This window comes from Hibiscus syriacus, unplaced genomic scaffold, assembly GCF_006381635.1.
Source record: "Hibiscus syriacus cultivar Baekdansim isolate YM2019G1 unplaced genomic scaffold, ASM638163v2 tig00117048_pilon, whole genome shotgun sequence".
Taxonomy (NCBI): domain Eukaryota; kingdom Viridiplantae; phylum Streptophyta; class Magnoliopsida; order Malvales; family Malvaceae; genus Hibiscus; species Hibiscus syriacus.
Window position 1 is genome coordinate 3426841 of NW_024063538.1, and position 13549 is coordinate 3440389.

Genomic DNA, 13549 nt, shown 5'->3' on the forward strand with positions numbered 1-13549 from the left:
GATACATTATGTAGACCTATTCTAACATAAAACTAGTATATTTATACCGATTAAATTACAAAATTCCCTATTACATTATAATTATGAGTTTCGATGTCTCTGGGATCGACACTTTTAAAAAAACGTATCGATACTTTATGGGTGCACCCTTTTGGGCATTCCTTCTGGACAAACAGTATCGACACAAATTCCAGAAGTGTCGATACATTATGTAGACCTATTCTCTCATAAAACCGGTATAGTTATACCGGTTACAATGTAAATTTACCTATTACATTATAATTATGGGTTTCGATGTTTCTAGGATCAATACGTGTTTTATAAATGTATCGATACTTTATGCGTTCACTATTTTGGGCATTCATTCTGGACAAAAAGTATCGACACCAATTTCAAAAGTGTCGATACATTATGTAGACCTATTCTCACATAAAACTGGTATATTTATACCAGTTATATTATAAAATTACCTATTACATTATAATTATGAGTTTCAATGTTTTTGGGATCGATACTTTTTATAAATGTATCGACACATCTGCTTACCTATTTTTTGGAAACTTTACGTTTGGGAACTTTACGTTTGGAAACTTTACGTTTGGGAACCATACTGGACAAAATGTTGAAAACAAATATTTGTGTTTATTAATTTTGTCATTAAAAAGTCAATTTTTACCACCTACATTGTAAATTTACCTATTACTTGAAAGTTATTGAATTTTGTAATTATTGTACATACCCTCAATATGGAATGGCCATTCAGTGACGCACACGATGACAATTATGATGACATTTGGAATAATGCAGATAACAATCTCTATATATCGTAAGTATCAACATGACTCTTACTGTTTATAAGAAACATGTACAACAACCTACTGCTAACTTTTCTCATCTCATACATAATTACATTCACATACAAAATTATAAATAGTATACAAAATTATAAATCTTATCTACATTTACATCATCGTTTCCTTTTGTTATTCTTGTGTCTCATGGAAGCTTTTGTTATCTCCTCTCTTAGTTGATTTTGATTGTGGCTTACGATATCGTTTAATTTTCGCGATCGATCCCACTGTCCAACCTATATTCAAATTGTCAGTACGTTAAGTATTGTAAACCACAACATTCAATCTATGACTTTTAACAATTTAACCACAAACAAATTTTTAATTCCACTTACAAAATCACTAGTTACCCCTGTAGAACCGATTTATTCCATCCGCATCATCACATACATGTCGCAATCATATCTGTTACAAATTTGAATACCACACATTTCAATTATGAAACCTGCATAAATTAAGTTTTCTATTTATGATAACATCTTATACCCATTCACTTGCTCATTCATCTTATACTCCAGAAATTTGAAATTTTTCAAAGGGAACTTTCCTAGAGATCCACATGCTTCTACCCAATTGTGATTCTTATTATAACTATATAATATTTTCATTTGCATTAAAAAATATGAAGTTATGATCCATACAAATTATGCATTATAATTTACATAATTTCATTTCATACATACCAATCTCTTAGCATCATTCACTCTCTATTTAGCTGCTTCAGATGTAAACAAACTATCATATATTGTTGCAACACGATCTACCATATCCAACACCAACAGATACCAATGTGAATTATGGTAGTTTATTATGATCATGATCTGCAACAAATTTCTCACCCAATTTGACAAAATTCAACATTCTATATCCGAAAACATCATTTGCAATTCGTATGGTGTCTTACCTTCTCACAGTCGGTGAATTTCACATAGTTACCCAATATAGGACCCCAAAAGGTAGCAATACCCTCAACACTTACTTTGTTGTTGGAATCCAACACTGTTGTGCAAATTACGCGACAATCATTATTAATTTACCTTCTATAACACTATTTTTCAACATTTATTAATTTAACTCACCGCTAAGTGGTATGGAAGGTAGCCAATCCTCCGGAGTGACTTTTTGGAATGATAGCATATTGTCTAGGTGAGCAAATCAATAACCTAACAAAATTAATTACACAATCAGAACATATTCAATAAGTTTTAACATTTTGTACTTTCGACTTACCACACCGCCAACCCATTCTGTAGGCTTCAACGTTGCAACGTCGAATACATTAGCGAATTGATTTCCCATTGAGATTACAGAATATATGTATGAATCCGTAGGATTAATATCATGTCATGAAATATTTAAATATTACTCACAAAGCAATATATTTCACTTACCCCGATTCTAACCCACTATTCTATAAATAATCACAAATTGCAACTTCGAGGTCATCAATTCTGCTTGGAATATCAGCTTTTTCAACCTACACTTTTGCATACAAATTTTTGTCGCAACAACATGATAAAGATCAAATTAAGTTTTCTTTTATTGAACTTACATTCTGCTTCTTCTTCTAGGGTGCAGGCCATTCTGAATCCAAATCTGCATCTATAACACTCTCTGGTGTATAGATCACATCGACATCCTTCCTCCTCATTTCCTCCATCCTTTCTTCTTTCTCCATCTTTTCTTCTTCCTCCATCTTTTCAGTTCATCGTAATTTTGCTCTACATAGCTCTTCATCTATTTTATTTCACCATTCAATTTTTCCCTTCATCCAAGTATTCATCAACCACCCCATTCATCCTCGTAAGATCACTCCTCAATTCCACAACCTCCTTCACCACTCCATCAATTTTTTCACCCGTCACCATCTTAAGTTCACCCCTCAACACATCAACTTCTTTCACCACTTCACCCCTCAACACCTCAACTTCGCCATCACTCTAACCACCTCTTCCTTCCCCCATGCACGGATGTGTGCCACTTCGTTTCTTTCATAAGCCGACACTACCTCATAGCCCGACCAAAAATTGAACAGTGCAACCTGTATTTATAATAAAATTTATAATTTTATATAATAACTATACTATCATTTTATATAAAAAAACAAAACATTCTTCAACTCATTGACCTCTAAGATTGCTATGCACCCTTTGAGGTATCTTTGGCTGCCCTTTTTAAAGGTGATTATTGATTCAATCAATCTCGAATGGACATATTCAGCCCAATTGAATTCACCCTTCAAGTCTTCATCGCAAATGAGCTTCATATAGTCCTTGTTTGTTGACGTATCACCCGTTGGACAAAGAAAGATCCCGACAAGGTACAATAGAACTAGGTCCTTCAGCACATCCCCCCCATAAGATCCACTTTTGATTTCCTCTTCAAGTTCATCATATGTCACCTTCTGCTTCAAACCATATTTGGAGGCAAGTCTTTCCAATTCTTACTCTTAGAGACTTCTACAACACTTTTTCCTTCATTTACTACCCCCAAGATGGCTGCAGCACATAGGATCCATAGAGGAAATGAATAATCACCATATTTAACAATACATTGTTCGACATCAAATTGCTCCATCAAGGATCGACACAATTCCCTCCGAATAGGTCGATCTCTTACTCCTACCAACGATCCAAACCCCAATTCTCCCAGCACATTCAACTGACCCTTCTCCTTAAGGTGTTTAATTAATGAATTCACCCTTTTAATGTTGCACCTTATCGACACTTCCTACATTTTTTAACAATATATAATGTTATAGTTCTTATATATTTTGTATCAACGTATTTACAAATTTAATGAATACCTTCTTTTCATGTGCTTTCCTCCATTCTTTGTATTCTTCACTATCCATCTTTGATGTGTGATGTAAGGTTCCTTCTCAGCATCACTCATAGAATTTCATTTCTCCAACACATCATTTCTCACCTAATATTAGGCATAAACATTTCTTAATCAATACATTAACGTTAAATAATACTCAATGTCAATTTCAATTTACATACCGAACCGATGTGTTCGCCACCTTCCTTCATCATTTGGCATTTGGTCATACTGTCAACATTTAAAATTTGTAATCAATTTAAAGTTCTTAAATACTTTAATTCAATTACCATTTCAACAATAATAACAAAAAGACATTGATACTTACTAGAAGTACATATATCTACCCTTTGGTTGCTTTCGAATCTCGGCCTCAATTTCAACGTCATCTTGCCACCAACATTTCCAAGATCCTTTAACTTCATTTTTCCTTCATATATCAGTTTACGTAAATCAAATCAAATACTGGTTACATACACTTCATTCAATATACAAATATCGATAACTAATCTTGTAGTAAAACAATTTCATTCAAAAGAATTTGAATGGCCACTACAACAAGTATCGACACATTTATACAACCTACAATATCATTTTCTACCTATAATATTATAAACAGGTATCCATATTTATTTTCTACATATAATATTATATAATCGGTCTCAGATCCTTCTTGGCTTCGATTTGAAATCTCCAAACCAAACCCAAAAACCGTAATCCCTATTTCCTTCAAACAAATAGGAACACTCAATACTCCAAGTATCGACACATTTATACAACCTATAATATCATTTTCTACCTATAATATTTAATAAAAGTATTGATATTTATATTTTACCTAGAATATCACTTTCTATCTGTAATCGGACTCAAATGCTTATTTACTCCAAAACTCCAAATAACACATAAAAATACTATTTCCGATTACTGTAATAATAAAAAACTAGGGTTTCGATAACGTACTTTCCGATTCGACTTCAGCAACAAACAAACAACTTTGTTTTAGAAATGCCTTCTGAAATGCAATAACAATTACGCTTCGATTTCAAAAGCTCATCCGTTCTATCTATTTTTCAGAGGATATGCCCTTTATATTTTCACCAGATATGTTATTTATATTTAATCGATACAACTATCAAAGTGTCGATACTTTTATGTCAGGTGTCGATACTTTCAATAGTATAATTACCTATTTCTTTGAAAGTATCGATAATTTATTACGCGTACTTGTTAAAGTATCGACACTTTCAATATATCCGGTAGCGCTTTACCGGTTTTGTCATTTCGACACCGGTTTTGTCATATTTTTACCTGTTATATCGTTATGGATCAATACATTTTTATAAAGTATCGACACTTTATAGGCGCTAAAACTGCTTCTCTTTTAAATTCACAAAATGTCGATACTTATATTAAAGTATCGACACTTGCAATATATTCAATCGCTCTATACCGATTTTGTCCTTTAGAGACCGGTTTTGTCATATTTTTACTTGTTATATCGTTGTGGATCGATACATAGTTATAAAATATCGACACTTTATAGGCGCTAAAATTATTTCTCTTTTAAATTCACAAAGTGTCGATACTTATATTAAAGTATCGACACTTTCAATATATCCGATCGCTCTATACTAGTTTTATCATATTTTTACTTGTTATATCGTTGTGAATCGATACATTGTTATAAAGTATCGACACTTTATAGACGCTAAAACTGTTTATCTTTTAAATTCACAAAGTGTCGATACTTATATTAAAGTATCGACACTTTCAATATATCTGGTAGAGCTTTATCGGTTTTGTCTTTTCGAGACCGATTTTATCATATTTTTACCTGTTATATTGATATAGATCGATACATTTTTATAAAGTATCGACATAAACCAACAAGCTAAGTTTGTCGGTTGTAAAAGTTTTTAATATTTATTCATGATTTAGGACCTACTACATTATTATCACTCAACATTTCCGATAGCGTTAAACCGAATTTGTTAAAATCTTTTAATGTATCCGATAACGCTGTATATTAACCTTATATTAATGTCTTTTCTGAGACAACCCCGCTGCGAGAAGACCACCCAAGAAGGGTAGAATTCTCGTCTGCAAATATCTTCATAATAAGAGATGGAATTCTGAATATTCTCCTGATTGGTTCCCCCCTTCGGTTCTTTCAAATCCCCATTTGAGTTAATTAGTGCCGCCGACATAGTTGAAGCCTTGGAATCGGGGCTGGGTAAGTTCTTATGGTTCTTGGAAGATGCTCCATCATTCGATTCATTCTCCTCCAAAGATGAGTTGAAGGGTAAAACAGACTTTGAATTACTCAGTTCAGAGCAGTTCAACAATCTGCTGTGGTTGCAGGCGGCACCGGAGGCCATTTGGAGTTTTTTGTTGGCCATTCAAGCGATAGTCCAATACAAGGCGGAGGAGTTCCACCAGCAAAGGGAAGGTCAAACATCTCAACCCAGTCCGAGTAAACAATACCATGACTTCATGAAACTCCTTTCCCCAAGCATTAATGGGATTCTCGAAAGGTTCTGCTCAGGTCTCTGAGGCCGTTCACGGTCACACCAGGCCAGAAATTCGAACTCCTTGTTATGGTACATCAGAGAACTCAGCAAAAGGTTTTGAATTGCATAAACATGTAGATATATGTTATCAGTGAAGTTTTAGTATATGTAACTTTGTATATAAGCTCAGCATGGAATGGCACTGCAACTGACCTCAAAACGTAAAAGAAAATTCCCATGTTTTTTCGAATCAAGAGGGTATCATCTAACAGGCGAACAAAATGCATTTCAGATTCATCGGCACTAGACTGGTTTTTCAAACTACATATAGCAAAGGTTCGAGATTGTTCTTGATGTCATATGCGGCATGTGTGCTCCCCAAGTGGGATTGTGCGGATATGAAGCTTTTGAATATCATCAATGGTGCCGATAGTAAAGTTCACCTTCTCTTGCAATAGCGAAGCTGGTCAAAAGAAACAGTAATAACAACTCTTAGCCCAAGTTTTTATTTAAGAAAGGTTTAAATATAGAAAACCAGATAGCCAGCTAAACCTTGTCAACGCTATATCTGGTCAACAGCCAGCACTAATTAGCCACTTCTGAGCAACAAAATTTGGGATTAATGGGATAGTTTAGTCTGTTGGCCTCTAATATTCACTGAAGCAAAACATAATTTTGCATGCAAATTTAGACCTAATGAATTATGGGTTAAAAGACTTGTCTGGGAATAAATTCCTTTCGAGTTGGAGAACAATTATAGGAAAAGAAACAGGGGGAGCGAACCTGTCTGGAAAAGCAGCAGAGTTAGACGGGCACATGAGTCACTTCCTTCTGATCGACATTCCTGTAGAGTAATTTCTTGTCACAACTATACAGATTAAAGCTACCCACTGAAGCTCATAGCTTAGAAGAAACTAATTATACATGTGAAACACCTTCAGCTCTCTTTGAACGTGAACTATTAGGCTTTAAGCTTTTCCAGTTCTCCTTGTTCACTGCTCTTTCAATACAGTGACTTTCCTTTTTGTGGTATCTGGTATCAGTCCCTGGTTAAATGTTGGCAGCAGCTGATAGGTCCTCATCGGATCTCCAATTATCCATTCCTTTTTCCTTCATTTCCGAGCAGATAATCTGAGCCTCTTGCACCTTTCCCTTCCCTCTAAGACCAATCACAAGTTCCTTACAAGTAGAGATACGTGGAAGGAAATCATTCTCGAACATTTCTCGATACCAAAGGTATGCTCCAATGAATCCTTATGTTCACATATCCCTTAATTAGAAGTTCATATGTATCAGCTTTAGGAACCAATCCCTTGGCCTTCATATCACCAACAAGATCCTATTTCTAACAAGTTTCCTTCTTAAAATGCCACATAATCAAGCTATTGTAGGTCATTTTGTCAGGACAAATTCCCGATCTACCATCTCGCTATGCAAGGAAGATGCATCTTAACATCTCCACGCTCCACATACAAGTGAATCATCATTCTCGAACATTTCTCGATACCAAAGGTATGCTCCAATGAAATCCTTATGTTCACAATATCCCTTAATTAGAAGTTCATATGTATCAGCTTTAGGAACCAATCCCTTGGCCTTCATATCACCAACAAGATCCTTTATTTCTAACAAGTTTCCCTTCTTAAACTGCCACATAATCAAGCTATTGTAGGTCATTTTGTCAGGACAAATTCCCCGATCTACCATCTCGCTATGCAAGGAAGATGCATTCTTAACATCTCCACGCTCCACATACAAGTGAATCAACACATTATATACAAGTCGATCAGGAGTCAAATGCATCTCTTGCATTTCATGAAACAGTCTCTCTGCAAGCTCAATTCCTTCCTTACTGCATCCACTAATGAGAGGATGATAGGTATGCAAAGTTGGCTTGATGGCCAAACTCTTCATGTTTTCATACAATTCTAGACATTTATGAACATTTCCTTCATTAGAATACCCTGATAATAAGGTGTTGTAGGTACTACACCCATTACTCGTGATTTTGGAAAGCAGAGATTCAGCTTCAGTTACCTTTCCCTTCTTGCATAGTCCATTGATGATTGTATTGAATGTTACGATTGTCGGTCTTGTTTCACCCTTCACCATTTCATCAAAGTACTTGAAAGCATCACTCAAGTTCCCGGCAGCACAATTTCCAGCAATGAGCATGTTATATATCTGCATGTTAGGCAACACACCTCTACTTATCATATCCCTGAAGTCATTTTGGCTTCGAGAAGCATGCCATAAACAATTTATGAGGGAACCATAACTTACAATATTTGGCTTAATCCCATCCTTTTCCATTTCTTCTATAATTGCAAAACACCTATGGGGTTCATTCATTTTCCCATAACCATTAATCACAATGTTGTATGTCTGGACGTTGGGCGAAACACCCTTTTCCCTCATCTTTTTTACCCATTCTTCGGCATTTTCCATCTCTTTCATTTAGAAGAACTTGTCTATCAAAGTATTGAATGTAACACAATCAGGCCTCAACCCCAACTTTTCCATACGATCAACTGTAGAAATGGCTCGATTCATATCACCAGTTCGGCAATACCCATTCACAATGGTATTAAACACTACCTCATTTGGCACAAACCCTTTTCCAATTTCATTCTGCAAAACCTCTTCTGCTTTTTCAATGCTCCCTTCCTTGCACAAATGATTCAACCAATTGCTTAATGTATATCTATTGATCCCAACTCCTTTTTCACTCATTTCTTCATACAAAGCCAATACACTTTCAACATTCCCTCTTCAAAAACCCATAAAAAATAATACTAAAAGTATAACCATCAGCAGCAAATCCTTGGGCTTCCATTTCCTTCAAAACCCATTTTGCCTCATCTATTCTACAGGCATGACAAAGGCCACGAACCAATGTGTTGAAAGTAACAATGTTAGGCTCCACATTCTCCTTTACCATCCTCTCTTTTAAATCAAAAGCCTTTTCTAACTCCCCAACCTTACAAATCCATCAATAAGAGAATTATATGCAACCAAACTTGGCACCAATTTTCTCTCAGAAATCTCATTAAAAGCTTTCTCTGCATCCCTAATTATCTTCTCTTTACAAAGGCCACTAATCAGAGCATTACAGATAAACAAACTTGGACTCACCCCTTTGTTCTTCATTCAATCCAAAAACTCATAAGCCCTTTTCAAGTCCCCCAATTTCATAGCAGCTCGAATAGTTTTTCCATACATGAATTTATTAGGTCTAAAGCCAGACCCTATTATTTCTTCAAACAAATCAAGGGCTTTACCAAACTTATTTAAAGACATCAAAGAGTCGAGCAACAAGTTAAGAGAAGTTATAGAAGGTTGCATACCTTCCTTCCTTGTAACCTTATATAACTCCATTGCTTCACTGTGCATTAGGGATTGAGCTAGCAAGGAAAAGAGAATATTTGAGAAAACAAATTTCAACGAAGGTGAGGTAACAGAGAAGAGGTTGAAGAGATCAGGTGGTGATTTTGAACAGAGAAGAGACTTTGTGAGGGTTTGGGCAGCTTCAGTTTGACCATCTTGGAGTAAAGGTGAAAGCTTTTGAATATGATGGTAGCATTCGTGGTGATCAAGAGAGGTTCCATTTTTGTCGTTGATTTTGGCTGTTGGGATTTCTCTGGTTTGGGTTATTTCAGGTGAAGACAGTGTGGCGCAATTTACCAACTTACAAAGTGACACCCATCTCAAAGTTTTCAACCAATTTCACAGCAACGCCTCTATATTCCGCAGCAATGAGAGCCGTGAAGGCATTTTTATTTGTTTTTCCTGCATGCAATACCTGCATTTAAAACCAGCAAACAGATTACTTAAAAAGCTAATTCCAATATCAAACACCACAACCAAAACTTACAAAAGAATAAAAGAGATGCTACTAATCCAAAAACAACTAAAAAAATAATGTTTCCCTATAAATTACTATAAAGATCTTTCAATTTTATTTTATTAACTACTTGGGGAAAAAAATCAGCAACTCCATCTATGATGCACATTTAACCTCTAGGCATCAATCTTTCTCTTAGTACTGGTTAATTGATCGCAACAAAATCGAAAGCAGAAAAGTTAAAATCGATTGCTGGTTTAATATTTTCAAACCAATCAACTAATTGAATTCACAGTGATAATATAAGATCCAATATATTATTTAAGGTTTCTCACTCTGAATTCTACTTGAAAACACTTCTGCATAAACAAGAACTTACCAGTGCCATGGCTAATGAGTTGATTGAAAACAGGGAGACTCAGATTTCAGATCTGGAAACGAAAACCAAACATAAAATGAAACTATATCAGTACAAGCATTCAAAGGATTGAGGGTAATGAGTGCATTTTTCATGGCTAACATGCAGTAGTAAAGGAAACTGAAGGACAAAAGACAAAGTAGGCTTTCTCCAACAAATGGACGCTCCCTGTCTGCTCTTTTTCAAAGGATCAACTCCACATTTCACTCTCAATTCCCCTAAAATGACAAACCAAAAGATTTAGGGTCAGTTTGTTTCACTGAAAACAGTCAGTTTGTTTCACTGAAAACAGTTTTCGAAAAATGAATTTTTGAAAATGAATTATATTTCTAGAAAATATTTTACATTGTTTGGATGCTGCATTGTAAAATATTTTACATTGTTTGGTTAGTTTTTCTGAAAACAATTTACGGAATCTATTTTTTATAAAAATGTATACATTTTTATATTTTTCTTGTTATTTACCTTTTAAATTTTTTTAAGTTGTTTTTATAAAATTTTATTTTATAAAATTTTTGAAATTAAATGTTCTATTTCTATAAGTACACCAAATAAATCCAATATTAGAACAAAATTGAGAAAATGATATTATCCAAACAGTGAAACAATAACATATAAAGAAATGCAATCCAAATTAAAAATTCAACTTGAAAATATTATTGTATGAACAAAACACATAATTAAACAATGATTCTTCAAAACTTAAAATATAAGTTTGAGATGTTCCATTTTGCTTCACAATAACCTGAAATAGAATATGAATGCATTTTTAGGCATTCTCCATTTGAACATTTAACATGGATTTATAATATTTATTCTATTGTCATTTAATATATTTGACCATTAATAACTTTAAAAAAATCATTTAGATACATGATATATAACAAGTTTCTAATTTCTTTTAATTTTATTTTTTTCAAAAATTAAAATTATTAATTTTTTAAAATACCTAAAATCCTTAAATTACTCAAAATCCATAAATTTCTAAATCATATATGCTTTCATAAAATCCACCACCACCTATTATCTCCTCTCTTCTATCATCATACTCTCACCGGCCGACCACCAATTGCTGTCGAACATTATCGCCTAAAATAGAATGATCATAGCATTTAATCACAAAACTCATTGCCTGAGATCAATTTTTTTATTCCAGCTATCACCTATTTGTCACTGTTAATTGAGTTCCAACTTGTGTATACATTTCCTGGAAAGGAAAATATCTTATCAGAATTTTCCCATCAAATATGAGAACCTTTAATGTAGGACCCATGAAATCTCTAATAGCAATTTGCAAGAATAACAACAGAAGTGGACCTAATGCTCTCAGTTACTGCAACACTTAATAAACCATCCAAAACAGAAATAGTAAAGGAAAAAACTCACCGAATGAATAATTACTGAACAGTTTTTCCACAAGAGATTAAAACTATTAATGGCTTACATTTTTCAATAGAAGCACGCCACTTTGAATAATAACTCATATTAAAACCAATCCAAGGAGCAGACAACACAAGTACAAACACTCTATATTGAGTATTAAATGTTCATGAACGAGAACATGGAATTTTTTTTGCAAAAAAGGGTATAAAACTCGAGTGACGAGCAACATAAATTGAGATGGTTTCTCTTTATTTAATTGTTAAATATAATTACCATGGCTATAAACAAAGTTCAGGTTCCTGTGTTTATTCCTATTAATTTTCTCATTGTAATTTCCATCCTCTAAAGGCATATAAAAAGCTTATTATGAGGAGCTCAGCATGTTTTTCTATAACTGAGAACAGAGGAACTGCCTCTGATGTAAGCCATATTTCAGGCTTTTAGCTGTATGTTCAAGTGTGGTGAAAGTTCTTACAAACCATATGTTAAAATTTTGAATATGACCCCAACAACAACATAACAAAAAAAAGGACAACAAATCAGATTTCATTTGAAGACAGTCAAATTCTTCCTACACATAAGGTCAACAAGTTGCCAAGCTCTTCTAAAAGAACAATAGAAAAAAATGTTTCACAGACCTCAATGCACAATATAGCAGCTTCACGAATACCCGGATTTGGGTCATCCAACAGCTGCAAAATCTGATAAAGGAATTTATGTCAGCTAATCTCTGTGCCATTTCATGACGAAAAATAAAAATCCATTTTGGAAATGTTAAAGAGCATACAGGAGGAAGAATTGCCCGTTGAAGTGGAAGTTCAGTAGATGCAAAAAGACTGACTGATGCTGTAACCGTCCGGGAAAATTCCTCTCGAACTCTCCAACTTCTATGTGTCCAGGCATAAGAGCCAGCTCTTTCAACAATAATTTTTGGAGAAGAAACCTGAAACAATATATACACACACACATTTTAGAAATCAGACGAATTCTTCACCATTTAGCCTAAAACATTAAAGCATCCCAAACTCAGCAAGAAACTGGTAACTTTACCACCATGAGAGTGAGCAGTAGGCGTCTGGCGGCGTCTCTAACTGGCTGTTTGGCGTCACCTAACCGTTCAACAACCGCGGGAACAAGGGCGTTGAAGTGCAACTTCAAATGGTGCTCTATTTCGCTAACAACCGGACCGATACTTGTACCCACTGTATCAAGCAAGAGCATAAGTTCATAATTTAACTTCAAAAAAAAATAGTAATGTGATGGAATTATGATAAAGACATATAACCTTCATCTCAAGTGGTGATCTAGATGCTTCATAAGATCGAGCCTCCATTACCCTTAAGGCTCTAAGACCATTGGTACTTGCAAGAACCTTGAATCCATTATCTGTTGTAGTAACAACAATCCATTATCTCCAGTCGGGGAAAACAAGGTGAAGCTACATATTTGAATCAAATCAATTGAAGTTGCTCCATCAACTTATCAAATACACTATCGACATATCAATTTCAATGAACTTACCATCATATCCTCACCCAGGGCATTAGAAAATCGTGGACAAACAACCCAAACACCATTCTCACTTTAATTTTAAAGAATCAATTTCAAACTAGAACAAACAACATTCCCAATAAATCCTAAAAAATATGATATTTCTTATCTATAAATCGATAGGAGTAGAATTATAAAAACCCATCTCTATCATCTTCTCTTCTCT

The 13549-nt window shown here is 34.4% G+C and overlaps 1 protein-coding gene and 1 pseudogene across 1 annotated transcript; both read right to left on the minus strand.

Annotated features, from left to right (window-relative positions):
- Positions 1 to 6381: 6381 nt before the first annotated feature.
- LOC120197369 lies at positions 6382 to 9913 on the minus strand (annotated as a pseudogene).
- A 2204-nt stretch (positions 9914 to 12117) lies between these two features.
- LOC120197651 (CLIP-associated protein-like) lies at positions 12118 to 13212 on the minus strand. Its single transcript, XM_039199095.1, has 4 exons — positions 13118 to 13212; positions 12883 to 13034; positions 12620 to 12775; positions 12118 to 12533 (listed from the first exon to the last, which is right to left on the minus strand). Exons 2-4 carry the CDS (start codon positions 12886 to 12888, stop codon positions 12393 to 12395), a joined length of 303 nt encoding a protein of 100 aa, XP_039055026.1. The 5' UTR covers positions 12889 to 13034; positions 13118 to 13212; the 3' UTR covers positions 12118 to 12392.
- Positions 13213 to 13549: the final 337 nt, after the last annotated feature.